This window comes from Schistocerca cancellata, chromosome 4 (genome assembly GCF_023864275.1).
Source record: "Schistocerca cancellata isolate TAMUIC-IGC-003103 chromosome 4, iqSchCanc2.1, whole genome shotgun sequence".
Lineage (NCBI taxonomy): Eukaryota > Metazoa > Arthropoda > Insecta > Orthoptera > Acrididae > Schistocerca > Schistocerca cancellata.
In genome coordinates, this window is record NC_064629.1 from 920,188,083 (window position 1) to 920,204,214 (window position 16,132).

A 16,132-nucleotide genomic window follows, 5' to 3' on the forward strand; every position below is an offset into this window, starting at 1 on the left:
ATCTTCCCATTGCAATGGCGGGAGAGCACAATCATTCTGGTGCTCAAACCCGGTAAAAGCCCACTTGATGTGGATAAGTACTGGCCCATCAGCCTCACCAACTTTTTTTGTAAGATGCTGGAACATATGGTATGTCGGCGGTTGGATTGGGTCCTGGAGTCACGTGGCCTGCTGGCTCCATGTCAGGGCAGCTTCCGCCAGGGTCGCTCTGTCACTGATAATCTTGTGTCCATTGACTCTGCCATCTGAAGAGCCTTTTCCAGATGGCAACACCTGGTTGCCATCTTTTTTGACTTCCGCAAAGCATACGACATGACCTGGTAACATCATATCCTTGCCACATTGTACGAGTGGTGTCTCCGGGGCATGCTCCCGATTTTTATCTGAAACTTCCTGTCCCTCCATACTTTACATGTCCAAGTTGGTTCCTCCCATAGTTCCACCCATATCCAGGAGAATGGAGTCCCGCAGGGCCTTGTATTAAGTGTCTCTCTATTTGTAGTGGCCATTAACGGTCTAGCTGCAGCTGTCGGGCCCTCCATCTCACCTTCTCTGTATGCAGACGACTTCTGTATTTTGTACTGCTGCTCCAGTACTGGTTTTGCTGAGCGGCACCTACAAGGAGTCATCCACAAGGTGCAGTCATGGGCTCTAGCCCATGGCGTCCAGTTTTCAGCTGCAAAGTCGTGTGTCATGCAATTCTGTCGGCTTCGTACCATTCATCCGCAATCAGCACTTTACCTTAATGACGATCCACCTACTGTAGTGGAGACATATCGATTTCTAGGACTGGTTTTCGATGCTCAATTGACTTGGCTCCCTCATCTTTATCAGCTTAAGAAGAAGTGTTGGCAGCACCTCAATGCCCTCCGTTGCCTGAGCAACACCAATTGTGGTGCAGATCGCTCTACACTGCTGCGGCTCTGCAGATCCCTTGTCCAATCCCAAATTGACTATGGGAGTGTGGTTTATGGTTTGGCAGTGCCCTCAGCATTGCATTTACTCGACCCTGTGCACCACTGCAGGGTTCGGCTAGCGACAGAAGCTTTTAGGTCGAGTCCAGTGACCAGCATACTGGTGGAGGCTGGGGTCCCTCCATTGCAGATCAGTCGTGCACAGCTACTCACCAATTATGCAGCACACATTGGTAGTTCCCCTGAGCATCTGAATTACTGTCTCCTTTCCCACCCGCGGTAGTCTATCTCCCGCATCTGCGGCGCAGGTCGGGGCTAACGATTGCGGTTCGCGTGTGGTCCCTTCTCTCCAAACTGGAGTCCTTCCCTTTACCACCTCTACTTGCGGTCCATTCATGTATGCCTCCATGGTGTACGCCTCGGCCGCAGCTTCGTCTGGACCTTTCACATGGCTCTAAGGACTCCATTAACCCTGCGGCTCTCTGCTGTCACTTCCTCTTGATTCTTGACATGTTCCGGGGCTCTGAAGTGGTTTACACCAGTAGCTCGATGGCTGATGGTCGCATTTGCTTTGCCTACATTCACTGCAGCCATATTGAACAGCATTCCTTACCCGATGGCTGCAACGTATTCACTGCAGAGCTGGTGGCCATTTCTCGTGCACTTCAGTATCTCCGTTCACGCCCTGGAGAGTCTTTTCTTTTATGTACTGACTCCTTGAGCAGCCTGAAAACTATCGACCAGTGCTACCCTGGTCATCCTTTGGTAGCGTCCATCCAGGAGTCCATCTATGCCTTGGAACAGTCCAGTAGTTCAGTGGTGTTCATCTGTACCCCTGGTCACGTCGGAATGCCAGGAGGTGAACTTGCTGACAGGCTGGCCAAACAGGCTACAAGGAAACCACTTCTGGAGATGGGCATCCCCGCAACTGACATGCATTCGTTATTTTGCCGCAAGGTTTTTCAGCTTAGGGAGACGGAACAACAAATTCTCAGTATGCACAACAAACTTCGAGCCATTAAGGGGACCATGAATGTGTGAAAGTCCTCGATGAGGGCGTCTTGCAGGGACTCTGTGATTCTCTGCAGGCTCCGCATTGGCTATGCATGGGCGACCCACAACTACCTCCTGCGCCGTGAAGATCCACCTCAGTGTAGGTATAGCACCCGGTTGACAGTGGTCCATATTCTTATGCTATGTTCTTCTTTGGCTGCCCTGCGACATCTTCGGTTGCCAGACTTTTTATCATTGATTTTAGCAGACGACACCTCATTGGCTGATTTGGTTTTGCGTTTCATCCGTGAGGGTGGTTTTTATCATTCTATCTGAGTTTAAGTGCATGTCCTTTGTCCCACTGTGTCCTCCACCCTAGTGGTTTTGGGGTAGAGGTTTTCATATGTTGCAGGGTTGCTGGCTTTTCCTTTTTATTTTCGTGGTCGGCCAGCCACTGTAATCTGCTTACTTGTTTTACTCTCTTGTAACTGTTTCTTGCATCTCTCTGTTGTTCTCTTGTCCTCTGTTGTTCCTTTCTGTGTTTGTTGCCTTTCCTTCATTCTTGTGGTTGTTCCTTTCTTTCCGTTTTGTGTTATTTGTCTCGTCTATTTTATTCTCACACTTGTGGCATTGTTTTATTAGGAACAAGGGACTGATGACCTCGTAGTTTGGTCCCTTTCCCTCTCTTTTAATCCTTTCAACCATCCCAGAACCTCTCTCCCCAGAGTCAGGCGCTCTCTCTCTCTCTCTCTCTCTCTCTCTCTCTCTTTCTCCCCCCCTCTCCCTCTCCCTCCCCCCTCTCCCTCTCCCTCCCCCCTCTCCCTCTCCCTCGCCCCCTCTCCCTCTCCCTCTCTCTCCTCACCCCTACCCCTACCCCTACCCCTGCCCCTACCCCTACCCACACTCCTACCTTCTACAACCTTTTTAAATCCATAAACCCAACCACCCAGGACACTTAATTGTGGCCAGCTACTGTGCCCCCACTGAGAGACACTCTGCTCTTATAGACAAACACTTTCAGCCTACTTACCCGCAACCTACCCTCCTGTGTAAAAGATACCAACCATTTCGTCCACTGACCCTCCACAGCTGTTCCTTTACCACACTGTGCCCTGCTTGTCACTGTTGATGCCACCTCCCTTTGTGCAAGCATCCCTACTATCTGTGGCCTAGCCACTTTTGCTCAGTAGTTTTCCCGCCACCCAACAGATTCCAAACCCACATCTTCCTTCCTGGTCACCACGACCAACTACATTCCCACCCACAATTACACCCCCTTTGAAGGGGTATGGCAGTGGGCACCTGTGTGGCACCATCCTGTGACAATCTATTCATGGGCCATCTAGAGGAGTCCTTCCTAACCACCCAGAGTCCCAAACCTCTCATCCGGTTCAGATTCATTGATGACATCTTCGCCACAAATTCCTCGAGAACCTCTGCACCACCTTCCTCATTTGCTTTCCCTAGTCTTCCTCAACCCAACAAGCCACCTTCCTTGATGTTGACCTCCACCTCAAAGACAGTTTCATTTGTACCTCTGTCCATATCAAATCTACCAGCCACCAGAAATACCTCCACTTCGACAGCTACCACCGATTCCATACCAAGAAGTCCCTTCCACACAGTGTAACATCTGTAGTGATGAGCAGTCCATCTTGAAGTATACCAGGGGTCTCAATGAGGCCTTCACACTCCATAATTATCCTCCCAACCTTGTGCAGAAACAGATCTCTCCAGTCACCCACCACGTCCCAGTGTCCCACTGTCCAGACACAGAGCAGCGGTCCCCTTGTGACTCAGTACCGTCCAGGACTGGAACAACTGAATCATATTCTCTGCAATGGTTTCCACTACCTCTCATCTTGCCCTTGAACGAGGAATGTCCTTTCCACTATCCTTCCCACCTCTCCCATAGCGGTATTCTGCTGCCCACCGAACGTACAGATATACTCACTCATCCCTACACAACTCGTGATCCCAACCCCTTTCTCATGGCATATATCCCTCTAATAGATGTAGCTGCAAGATCCGTCCCATACATCCTCCCACCACTACCACCACCACCACCACCACCACCTACTACTCCACTCCGCTCACAGTCATCATCTCTCCTATCAATGGCAGGGCTACCTCTGAGACCAGTCATGTGATTTGCAAGCGAAGCTGCAACCAGTATTCTACATTCTACGTGGCCATGACAGTCAACAAGCTGTTTGTCCACATGAATGGCCACCGACAAACTGTGGCCAAGAAACAGCTAGACCACCCAGTTGCTGAGCACACTGCGCAACACTACATTCCTCATTTTAATGACTGCTTCACAGCGTGTGTGGATCTTTCCTACCAACTCCAGCTTTTCTGAACTGCACAGGTGGGAATTCGTGGTGCAATATATCCTACATTCCCTTAACCCTCCTGGCCTCAAGTCCGCAGCTCGTGGTCGCATTCTCACTTCCCGAGCACGGGGTCCTGGGTTCAATTCCTGGTGGGGTCAGAGATTTTCACCTGCCTCAAGATGACTGGGTGTTTGTGTTGTCCTTATCATTTCATCATCATTCATGAAAGTGAAGAGATTGGACTGAGCAAAGATTGGGAATTTGTACAAGTGCTGATGACCGCGCAGTTGAGTACCCCACAAAGCTATCATCATCATCATCATGATCATGATCCTGGCCTCAACCTTCGTTAGTCATTGTCCTTCACCCACCAATCTTCGTCTTTGTTCCCATTCCAGCACAACACAGCCCTATATTCTGCCAGTGCATCCAGTCTTTTTACTTCTCTCTCCCCCTCCCACTCCCCCCTCTCCCTCCCCTCTGCCACTTGTGTAACCTCCCAACTGCACCTAGCTGCCCTACCCTTTCTTCATCTTGTCTCTGTTTGCTCTCACAAGCAGCACTTCACTGTCACCCAGATATACCGTGCTATCCCCGCCCCAGCCTCCTCCTTACCCCCACCACCCAGAGTTCCTGAGTTGCTCACAGTCTGGCCTCGGCAGCCAGAAACAGTGGTCATGTGTGTGTGACCTGCATTTGCATGAATATGTGTGTATGTTGCCTAATTCAGGAGGAAGCCTTCTGGCCGAAAGCTTACTAGTTTAATAGTCTTTTCGCTGTGTATGTCTGTGACTCAACATCTCCGCTATTTGGTGAGTAGCAATCCATCCTTTTCACAGTATTGGCATTACATCCTGGATTTTCCATTGTTTTTACATATGTTTTGGATTTGAACTAAAAGTTCTCAACTCATTATTTAAGTAATTTGTTACTAACTTGATACCTATTTGACCAAACACAAGTACTCCCCTATCGGTTTATAGCATTTTTGCCTTTGATGACAGTCGTCCCTGTTACAGCATGATGGTTGCTAATTGCCTATATTGATGACACACTTGAAAAAATGGGGTTGTTGTAAGGTAGAAGGTGCAAAATATTATTTAAATATTTGTTCTATCAGACTAGTTGTTCCCGGTAGTTGTCTGACAATGTGTTCAGTGTTACATTCCAAGACTGTCAGCCATCACAGCTGATAAGATACGCATAATTTTCCAAGATGATGTATAGCAGATAAAGTGACTTAATAGTGCTAACATAGAATACTAGTTTTCTGCTCAGTTCATTTTGTAGGATCAAGTAGGTAAAAAGATGAGGGCTAGTAGAAATCCTTGGGTAACAGAAGAGATATTAAATTTAATTGATGAAAGGAAAAAATATAAAAATGCAGTAAATGAAGCAGGCAGAAAGGAATAGAAACGTCTCAAAAATAAGATCGACAGGAAGTGCAAAATGGCTAAGCAGGGATGGCTAGAGGACAAATGTAAGGCTTTAGAGGCGTATATCATTAGGGGTAAGATATATATTGCCCACAGGAAAATTAAAGAGACCTTTGGAGAAAAGAGATCCACTTGTATGAATATCAAGAGCTCAGATGGAAAACCAGTTCTAAGCAAAGAAGGGATAGCAGAAAGGTGGAAGGAGTATATAGAAGGGTCTATACAAGGACGATATGCTTGAGGGCAGTATTATGGAAATGGAAAAGGATGAAATGAAGAAGATGAAATGGGTGCTACGATACTGTGTGACAGAGAAATGAAAGACCTAAGTTGAAATGTGGCCCCGGGAGTAGACAACATTCCATTAGCCTTAGGAGAGCCAGCCCTGGCAAAACTCTACCATCTGGTGAGCAAGATGTATCAGACAGACGAAATACCCTCAGACTTATAGAAGAATACAATAATTCCAATCCCAAAGAAAGCAGGTGTTGACAGGTGTGAAAATTACTGTACTGTCAGTTTGGTAAGCCACAGCTGCAAAATACTAACACAATTCTTTACAGATGAAAGGAAAACTGGTAGATGCCGCTCTCGGGGAAGATCAGTTTGGATTCCATGGAAATGTTGGAACACGTGAGGCAATACTGACCCTACATCTTATCTTAGAAGATAGATTAAGGAAAGGCAAACCTATGTTTCTAGCATTTGTAGACTTAGAGAAAGCTTTTGACAATGTTGACTGGAATACTGTCTTTCAGATTCTGAAGGTGGCAGGTTTCAAATACAGGAAGTGAAAGGCTAGTTACAATTTGTACAGAAACCAGATGACAATTACAAAAGTCGAGGGAGCATGAAAGGGAAGCAGTGGTTGGGAAGGGAGTGAGACAGGGTTGTAGCCTATCCCAGATGTTATTCAGCCAGTATATTGAGCAAGCAGTAAAGGAAACAAAAGAAAAATTTGGAGTAGGAATTAAAATCCATGGAGAAGAAATTAAAACTTTGAGGTTTGCTGATGACATTGCAATTCTGTCACAGACAGCAAAGGACCTGGAAGAGCAGTTGAATGGAATGGAGGATATAAGATAAGCATCAACAAAAGCAAAACGAGGATAATGGAATGTAGTCGAATTAAATCAGGTGATGCTGAGGGAATTACATTAGCAAATGAGACACTTAAAGTAGTAAAGGAGTTTTGCTATTTGGGGAGCAAAGTAACTGATGATGGTCGAAGTAGAGAGGATATAAAATGTAGACTGGCAATGGCAAGGGAAGCATTTCTGAAGAAGAGAAATTTGTTTATATCGAGTATAGATTTAAGTGTCAGGATGTCTTTTCTGAAAGTATTTGTATGGAGTGTAGCCATGTATGGAAGTGAAACATGGACGATAAATAGTTTGGACAAGGAGAGAATAGAAGCTTTCGAAATGTGGTGCTACAGAAGAATGCTGAAGATTAGATGGGTAGATTGTGTAAGTAATGAGGAGGTACTGAATATAACTGGGGAGTAAAGGAATTTGTGGCACAACTTGACTAGAAGAAGGGATCGGTTGGTAGGATATGTTCTGAGGCATCAAGGGATCACCAGTTTAGAAATAGAGGGCAGCATGGAGGGTAAAATTTTAGAGGAAGGCCAAGAGATGAATACACTAAGCAGATTCAGAAGGATGTAGGTTGCAGTAGTTACTTAGAGATGAAGAAGCTTGCACAGGACAGAGGAGCATGGAGAGCTGCATCAAACCAGTCTCTGGGCTGAAGACTACAACAACAGTAACAACTGTAAACACTCCACTTCAATTGGAATCCTAATATGTCTCATATATGTACATTCTACTTGTTGCGGAAATTTGTCTCCATTCTTCTTTGGCTTTCAGCCAAGTCTCATTTCTTAATATTTTGTGTGTGTGTATGGGGGGGGCGGGGGGGTACTACTATTTAGTAATAGTCTGGAGTTATTTGGTGTCAACAAGACACAGCAATGTAAAATAGATCAACTTGGTGTGAAAGTAATTGTTGTGACATGAAACAACAGTTGCTAAGAATATTACAGCAGTGCTGCTGTCTTTCATAATTTAAAAATTATGTTAATTGAGAATTTAAACAGTATTCATTAATTGGCTGCACCCATCCAAATATATTTTGTTAATGGACATTGTTACATTTTCATAGACTAACAGTTAGTATCACTATGCTGTTTATCCTATACGTGTAATTGTTTTCTCTTCATGCAGTTTCTGGTCCACCAGCGAACGTCACAGTGACATGTCAAAACAGTGGTATACAGGGTGGAAGTGTTATATCAGTCAGCTGGGCTTCACCACAAAATCCAAATGGGAAAATAAGTTACTATAATGTAAGTATTTAAGAAAATATTTTCAGTAAATCTGAATTAAAAGAGGTTTGCTTAATCAGTATTTTTAGTTGAATGTAATACATATGTCATTCTTAAAACACTGAATGTAGCCTATGCAGATTTCAAAGGAGCAAGTGTGTGTGTGTGTGTGTGTGTGTGTGTGTGTGTGTGTGTGGTTTTTTTTTTTTGCCTTCTTGTTGGGGGGGGGGGGGGAGGTGTTCAGTGTTTTAGGTGTATGTTCATATGCACTCTGCATTGGCTTCATAAATGGGAAATATTATTTAAATAATAAGTTGTCCACTATATGCAAAATCAAAATTTGTCTGAGACAACAAATAAGTTACATGAAATTAAACTTCTAGCCTGTCATCTCAGTAGTTGCTAGTAAGTCCCCTAGAGGAAATGTGGTGCATATGTAACACTAGGATATGCTTAGCAATAGACCACTGTCATATTATTATTACCACTAACTCTGAGTGATGAAGAGTAGCTTCAACAAGTACCTCAGTAATGTCATTCAAACAGTGTACCGTACGGTGGCTTATAGAAGCAGTTACACAGACCATAAGTGAAGACAGCAACAATGTCAAGGGATTAGTTCTTACTCAGTGCAGTACTGAGTTAATTGCAAGAAACAGTTCAGTTCATTATAGCAGACACTATATCTGACGTTAGGCAAATGCTGTGCCACAACAAGCAGTTGAGGCCATAGCGTGCAAAAGAATGTGTACATGAAGCAGACTATGATGTTGATGACTGAGACAACAGACACCAGGAATAGCAGCAATGATTTCTGCATCAACAATAGAGGGGCATCCACTAGCAGTTGATTATTTCTTTCATCAGCAAACCTGCTGCAGCTGTGTCATATGCACATATACCTGAGAATGAAACATGTATTGTGATTTCCCAATGAAGGGAACTGAACCTATTGACATCTAAATGTATATTGTACGCACTACAAAAAGCAACACAGTGTGTGTGTAACAACGCCCACTATAAACGTAAAAACTTCAAAACTCTCAGAAATTGTAGAGTCAGGCACACTTAAAGAAATAATGAAATACAGTGCCTGACAAAAAAGTGAATCCCCCAGGAGAAATGAATTGATGTCATGTAACTTCGTATTTGTACGCACCATTGGTAGACTTCCTATTTCTGTGACAGGTAGAATGGTACACTAGTGTTGTTATCAGGCCGGGGAGGGTATATAAGTGGCACTAACTGAGACTGGTGTTGAAAGATTACTGTGAAGGACACAGAGATGCCACATACTCATGCCGAAACAGAATTCTCTGCACCTGTAAGAGTTTGAAAATAGGCGACATTGGCCAGCTGATCAAATCTTGCAATATCCAGGTTTGTGGGGCATTTGGATATGACAGGGGCCCAATGTTGTGCTGCTTGGGAATGTTGGGGCAGGTACACCTGTTTGTCAAGGTTCCAGTTGACCATGTCTGATCGCCGCTCACTTCCGCACATGGCTACATTCCATACAAATACTTTCTGGAAACACTTCCTGACACTTAAATCTATACCCGATTTTTAACAAATTTCTCTTCTTCAGAAGCACTTTCCTCGCCATAGCCAGTCTACATTTTACATTCACTCTATTCCGCCCATCGTCAGTTATTTTGCTCCCCAAATAGCAAAACTCATTTACTACTTTTAAGTTTCTCATTTCATAATCTAATTCCCTCAGAATCACTTAATTTAATACTAATACATTCCATTATCCTAGTTTTGCTTTTGTTGATGTTCATCTTATATCCTCCTTTCAAGACACTGTCCATTCCATTCAGCTGCTCTTCCAGGTCCTTTGCTGACTCTGACAGAATTACAGTGTCATCGGCAAACTCAATTTTTATTTCTTCTCCATGGATTTTAATTCCTACTCCAAATTTTTCTTTTGTTTCCTTTACTGCTTGCTCAATATACCGGCTGAATAACATCTGGGCTAGGCTACAACTCTGTCTCACTCCCTTTGCAACCACTGCTTCCCTTTCATGCCCCTCGACTCTTGTGACAGCCATCTGCTTTCTGTACAAATTGTAAATAGCCTTTCGCTCCCTGTATTTTAACCTGCCATCGTCCTGTCAACATTGTCAAAAGCTTTCTCTGAGTCTACAAATGATAGAAACGTAGGTTTGCTGTCTTTAACCTATCTTCGAAGGTAAGTCGGGGTCAGTATTGCCTCACGTGTTCCAACATTTCTGGGGAAGCTGAACTGATCTTCCCTGAGGTCAGCTTCTACCAGTTTTTCCATTCGTTTGTAAAAGAATTCGTGTTAGTATTTTGCAACCATAGCTTACGAAATTGATGGTTTGGTAATTTTCACACCTGTCAACACCTGCTTTCTTTGGGGTTGGAATTATTATATTCTTTTTGAAGTCTGAAGCTATTTTGCCTGTCTCACACATCTTGCTCACCAGCTGGAAGAATTTTGTCATGGCTGGCTGTCCCAAGGCTACCAGTAGTTCTAATGGAATATTGTCTACTCCCAGGGCTTTGTTTTGACTTAGGTCTTTCAGGAAGTTCATCTCAGGCATTCAGTACACATCACACAAAATAAATATTACTGTTTACAATATAACTGCTGAAATACAGTTTTAATCTGTTCTGTCCAGTCAAAGAACAATATAAAGAACTATGACAGAAAATAAGAGTTGGAAAACAGGAGTCAAGGCATATATTAAAGATCAGTTTGTAACTTTATACTAAAAAAAAGGGGGGAGGGGCAAAGACACTGATTATTTATTTTAAATTCTCAAGCCAAAACATGTGAAAAGCTCCTATGCAGCGACCTCAGGACACAAACGTGGTTGGCATGAGCCCCATGCAGTACAGTTTCAGAACAAGGATATCCACTTAATATGTGTTGAATCATGCACCACATATTGCCAAAACCTCAGATGACAAATAGGTCGTAGATACAGGGTGTTCCAGGAGGAATGGTCAGTATTCAAGGATATGATAGGAATGATACTTCGAAGCAAAAACACCTCATATGGACATATGTCCTACTCCAAATCGTTTCCGAGAAAGAACACGTTTCGTGTTGATAGATCCAGTCATTTTAGAAGCGCGTATGATGGGACAGAAAAACTTGCATTATTTGAAAAGTTTGTTTGTTCAACACCTTGAAAATGTTTCTTTGGCCATGTGTACTGTAGTGTACTGCCAGCATGATGAAGCCCATCCACGTTTTACCAGACATATGAGGGAACATCTCAACCACACTTACCGTAATCACTGTATTGGTACTTGTAACACAATTAACTCCCCGCCATGATTGACAGCCCCTGCACCATTAGATTTTTGTATATGGGGTTGAAGTCTGCGATATAAATATGATACGTGAATATGTGAGATGAACTGCTTGGTCGCATCATGGAGGCTACTGCCCTCACCAGGGAATGAGCAGAGGCACTCAGACAAGCAACACATGTTCTTCTAAGAGGCACCAAGGGCTCTGTACAGGTCCTTACATGTAGCTGAGAGCTTTGGTATGGTGTCATAGAGTCACAGCTGAAACAGGCTCAAAATAGAAGAAGCACTAGAGGATAGATTGCCTATGCTTTTGATCTGCTAATAATAGATGTTGCCAACACTGGGGCAAAATTAGAACAGAAGACAAGTTCAGAAAAACACTAAATGATTGATGCACAAAGGAAATTACTGATAGTAGTACACAGAACAGTTTATAGTTTGTGAAATGGAACATTTCGAGAGAAAAGAACCCCAGAATCAGAATAAATGACCAGCTAGTGAAGAGAGAAGAAATATGTCAATATCTTGGTGTAAATACCAACAAGAAACAGAAATATGTAACACATGTCTTCTCCATGTATTACATTTAAGTGATATATTTTCCACTTAAGTATGATGATGATTTAAAAAAATTACTGCCTTCTCACATCTAAAGTGAGCTTCGCATTAAGATGCAAGGAATTTGGGTCCAGGAAAATCTTTTTGAAGTCACTGCTAGCCATGTGATAAGACATTTTATTGTCCAGACAGCACTTGAAGCTAGATTAATAACCAAATTATTACAGAATGTTTTCCACAGGGATTAATGTTCCTAGAGAATGTCATGAAAAGATTCCCCCAACAAAATGCTGCATATACCCTCTTGTGTTTTTCCAGCAGTGGTGCTACAACTGTTTGTTCTATGAGGCAGAAAATGTCTCTCATCAGAGAAAAGTTCCTGTCACCAGTGAGCAGTAATCCAGCTTCAGTTCTGTTGAGCTGATTAAAAATTATTTCTGTTGATACACTATGGTGAGAATGGATGCAGACTTAATCCATCAACTTCAAAGTCCCATATGCAGTAAGGTTATCAGAGCTGTTATGTTAGGCACTGATCTCTCTATCCCACTGTTTTTTAATCTCTTTGTCAGCAGCACAATGGTTGGATGTTACACAGTATCGTATTTGACACCCACCATGTACACCAGTGGCACATGGAGCTCCAGAGTTTTTGTGATGGTCATTGTTCATAAGCTCTCAAGCAGCAGGCACTAATTACCGGCAGTTCACTCGGAGAGCCTCAGTGCTTAATTTATGCATTGCATATTCTTTAGTTGATTGCATGTTTCTGTGTTGAATTAAACAGCAAAATCATTTTGGTTGTGCTTAATGATACACTACTGGTCATTAAAATTGCTACACCACGAAGATGACATGCTACAGATGCAAAATTTAACCGACAGGAAGAAGATGCTGTGATATGAAAATGATTAGCTTTTCAGAGCATTCACACATGGTTGGCGCCAGTGGCGACACCTACAATGTGCTGACATGAGGAAAGTTTCTAACCAATTTCTCATACACAAACAGCAGTTGACCGGCATTGCCTGGTGAAACGTTGTTGTGATGCCTCGTGTAAGGAGGAGAAAAGCGTACCATCACGTTTCCGACTTTGATAAAGGTCGGATTGTAGCCTATCACGATTGCGGTTTATCGTATCGCAACATTGCTGCTCGCATTGGTCGAGATCCAATGACTGTTAGCAGAATATGGAATCGGTGGGTTCAGGAGGGTAATACGGAACGCCGTGCTGGATCCCAACAGCCTCGTATCACTAGCAGTCAAGATGACAGGCATCTTATCCGCATGGCTGTAACGGAACATGTAGCCACGTCTCAATCCCTGAGTCAACAGATGGGGACGTTTGCAAGACAACAACCATCTGCACGAACAATTTGACGACATTTGCAGCAGCATGGACTACCAGCTCGGAGACCATGGCTGCGGTTATGCTTGATGCTGCATCACAGACAGGAGCACCTGCGATGGTGTACTCATCGATGAACCTGGGTGCACGAATGGCAAAACGTCATTTTTTCAGACGAATCCAGGTTCTGTTTACAGCATCATGATGATCGCATCCGTGCTTGCCAACATAATGGTGAACGCACATTGGAAGCATGTTTTCGCAATCGCCACACTGGCGTATCACCTGGTGTGATGGTATGGGGTGCCATTGGTTACACGTCCTGGTCACCTCTTGTTCGCATTGACGGCACTGTGAACAGTGGATGTTACATTTCAGATGTGCTACGACATGTGGCTCTACCCTTCATTCGATCCCTGCGAAACCCTACATTGCAGCAGGATAATGCACGACGCCATGTTGCAGGTCCTGTACGGGCCTTTCTGGATACAGAAAATGTTCGACTGCTGCCCTGGCCAGCACATTCTCCAGATCTCACACCAATTGAAAACGTCTGGTCAATGGTGGCCGAGCAAGTGGCTCGTCACAATACGCCAGTCACTACTCTTGATGAACTGTGGTATCGTGTTGAAGCTGCATGGGCAGCTGTACCTGTACACACCATCCAAGCTCTGTTTGACTGAATGCCCAGGTGTATCAAAGCCGTTATTACGGCCAGAGGTGATTGTTCTCGGTACTGATTTCTCAGGACCTATGCACCCAAACTGCGTGAAAATGTAATCACATGTCAGTTCTAGTATAATATATTTGTCCAATGAATACCCGTTTATCATCTGCATTTCTTCTTGGTGTAGCAATTTTAATGGCCAGTTGTTGTTGTTGTTGTTGTTGTTGTTGTTGTGGTCTTCAGTCCTGAGACTGGTTTGATGCAGCTCTCCATGCTACTCTATCCTGTGCAAGCTTCTTCATCTCCCAGTACCTACCACAACCTACATCCTTCTGAATCTGCTTAGTGTATTCATCTCTTGGTCTCCCTCTACGATTTTACCCTCCACGCTGCCCTCCAATACTAAATTGGTGATCCCTTGATGCCTCAGAACATGTCCTACCAACCGATCCCTTCTTCTGGTCAAGTTGTGCCACAAACTCCTCCCAATTCTATTCAATACCTCCTCATTAGTTATGTGATCTACCCATCTAATCTTCAGCATTCTTCTGTAGCACCACATTTCGAAAGCTTCTATTCTCTTCTTGTCTAAACTATTTACCGTCCATGTTTCACTTCCATACATGGCTACACTCCATACAGATACTTTCAGAAACGACTTCCTGACACTTAAATCTATACTCGATGTTAACAAATTTCTCTTCTTCAGAAACGCTTTCCTTGCCATTGCAAGTCTACATTTTATATCCTCTCAACTTCGACCATCATCAGTTATTTTGCTCCCCAAATAGCAAAACTCATTTACTACTTTAAGTATCTCATTTCCTAATCGAATTCCCTCAGCATCACCTGACTTAATTCGACTATATTCCATTATCCTCATTTTGCTTTTGTTGATGTTCATCTTATATCCTCCTTTCAAGACACTGTCCATTCCATTCAACTGCTCTTCCAAGTCCTTTGCTGTCTCTGACAGAATTACAATGTCATCGGCGAACCTCAAAGTTTTTATTTCTTCTCCATGGATTTTAATACCTACTCCAAATTTTTCTTTTGTTTCCTTTACTGCTTGCTCAATATACAGATCGAATAACATCAGGGAGAGGCTACAACCCTGTCTTACTCCCTTCCCAACCACTGCTTCCCCTTCATGTCCCTCGACTCTTACAACTGCCATCTGGTTTCTGTACAAATTGTAAATAGCCTTTCACTCCCTGTATTTTACCCCTGCCACCTTTAGAATTTGAAAGAGAGTATTCCAGTCAACATTGTCAAAAGCTTTCTCTAAGTCTACAAATGCTAGAAACATAGGTTTGCCTTTCCTTAATCTTTCTTCTAAGATAAGTCGTAAGGTCAGTATTGCCTCACGTGTTCCAGTACTTCTACGGAATCCAAACTGATCTTTCCCGAAGTCGGCTTCTACTAGTTTTTTCCATTCGTCTGTAAAGAATTTGTGTTAGTATTTTGCAGCTGTGGCTTATTAAACTGATTGTTCGGTAATTTTCACATCTGTCAACACCTGCTTTCTTTGGGATTGGAATTATTATATTCTTCTTGAAGTCTGAGGTATTTCGCCTGTTTCATACATCTTGCTCACCAGATGGTAGAGTTTTGACAGGACTTACTCTCCCAAGGCCGTCAGTAGTTCCAATGGAATGTTGTATACTCCCGAGGCCTTGTTCCGACTCAGGTCTTTCAGTGCTCTGTCAAACTCTTCACGCAGTATCATATCTCCCATTTCATCTTCATCTACATCCTCTTCCATTTCCAAAATATTGTCCTCAAGTACATCGCCCTTGTATAGACCATCTATATACTCCTTCCCCTTTTCTGCTTTCCCTTCTTTGCTTAGAACTGGGTTTCCATCTGAGCTCTTGATGTTCATACAAGTGGTTCTCTTTTCTCCAAAGGTCTCTTTAATTTTCCTGTAGGCAGTATCTATCTTACCCCTAGTGAGATAAGCCTCTACATCCTTACATTTGTCCTCTAGCCATCCCTGCTTAGCCATTTTGCACTTCCTGTCGATCTCATTTTTGAGACGTTTGTATTCCTTTTTGCCTGTTTCATTTACTGCAGTAGTGTATTAATTTCTGGATTCATGCTCAGCTCCAGAGATCTCTTTGGGCAATGTTGGAAATAACACAAGACAGTAACATGTGACTTAAGGCTAACTGAATACTTATACCAAATAAGTGAGTAGGTTTGAGGTATTACCTCCCACTGAAATTAAGACAGATCCAGCAGGGATTGTCTGTTCTGC

At 43.4% G+C, this 16,132-nt stretch overlaps 1 protein-coding gene across 1 annotated transcript in view; it reads left to right on the forward strand.

Annotated features, from left to right (window-relative positions):
- The window catches only part of LOC126185094 (tyrosine-protein phosphatase 69D), a 367,349-nt gene that overhangs the window by 154,039 nt on the left and 197,178 nt on the right, over positions 1-16,132 (forward strand). The window contains exon 10 of the mRNA XM_049927899.1: positions 7,908-8,029. Within this exon, the coding sequence (XP_049783856.1) occupies positions 7,908-8,029 (122 nt within the window). The remainder of the gene's footprint in view (positions 1-7,907; positions 8,030-16,132) is intronic.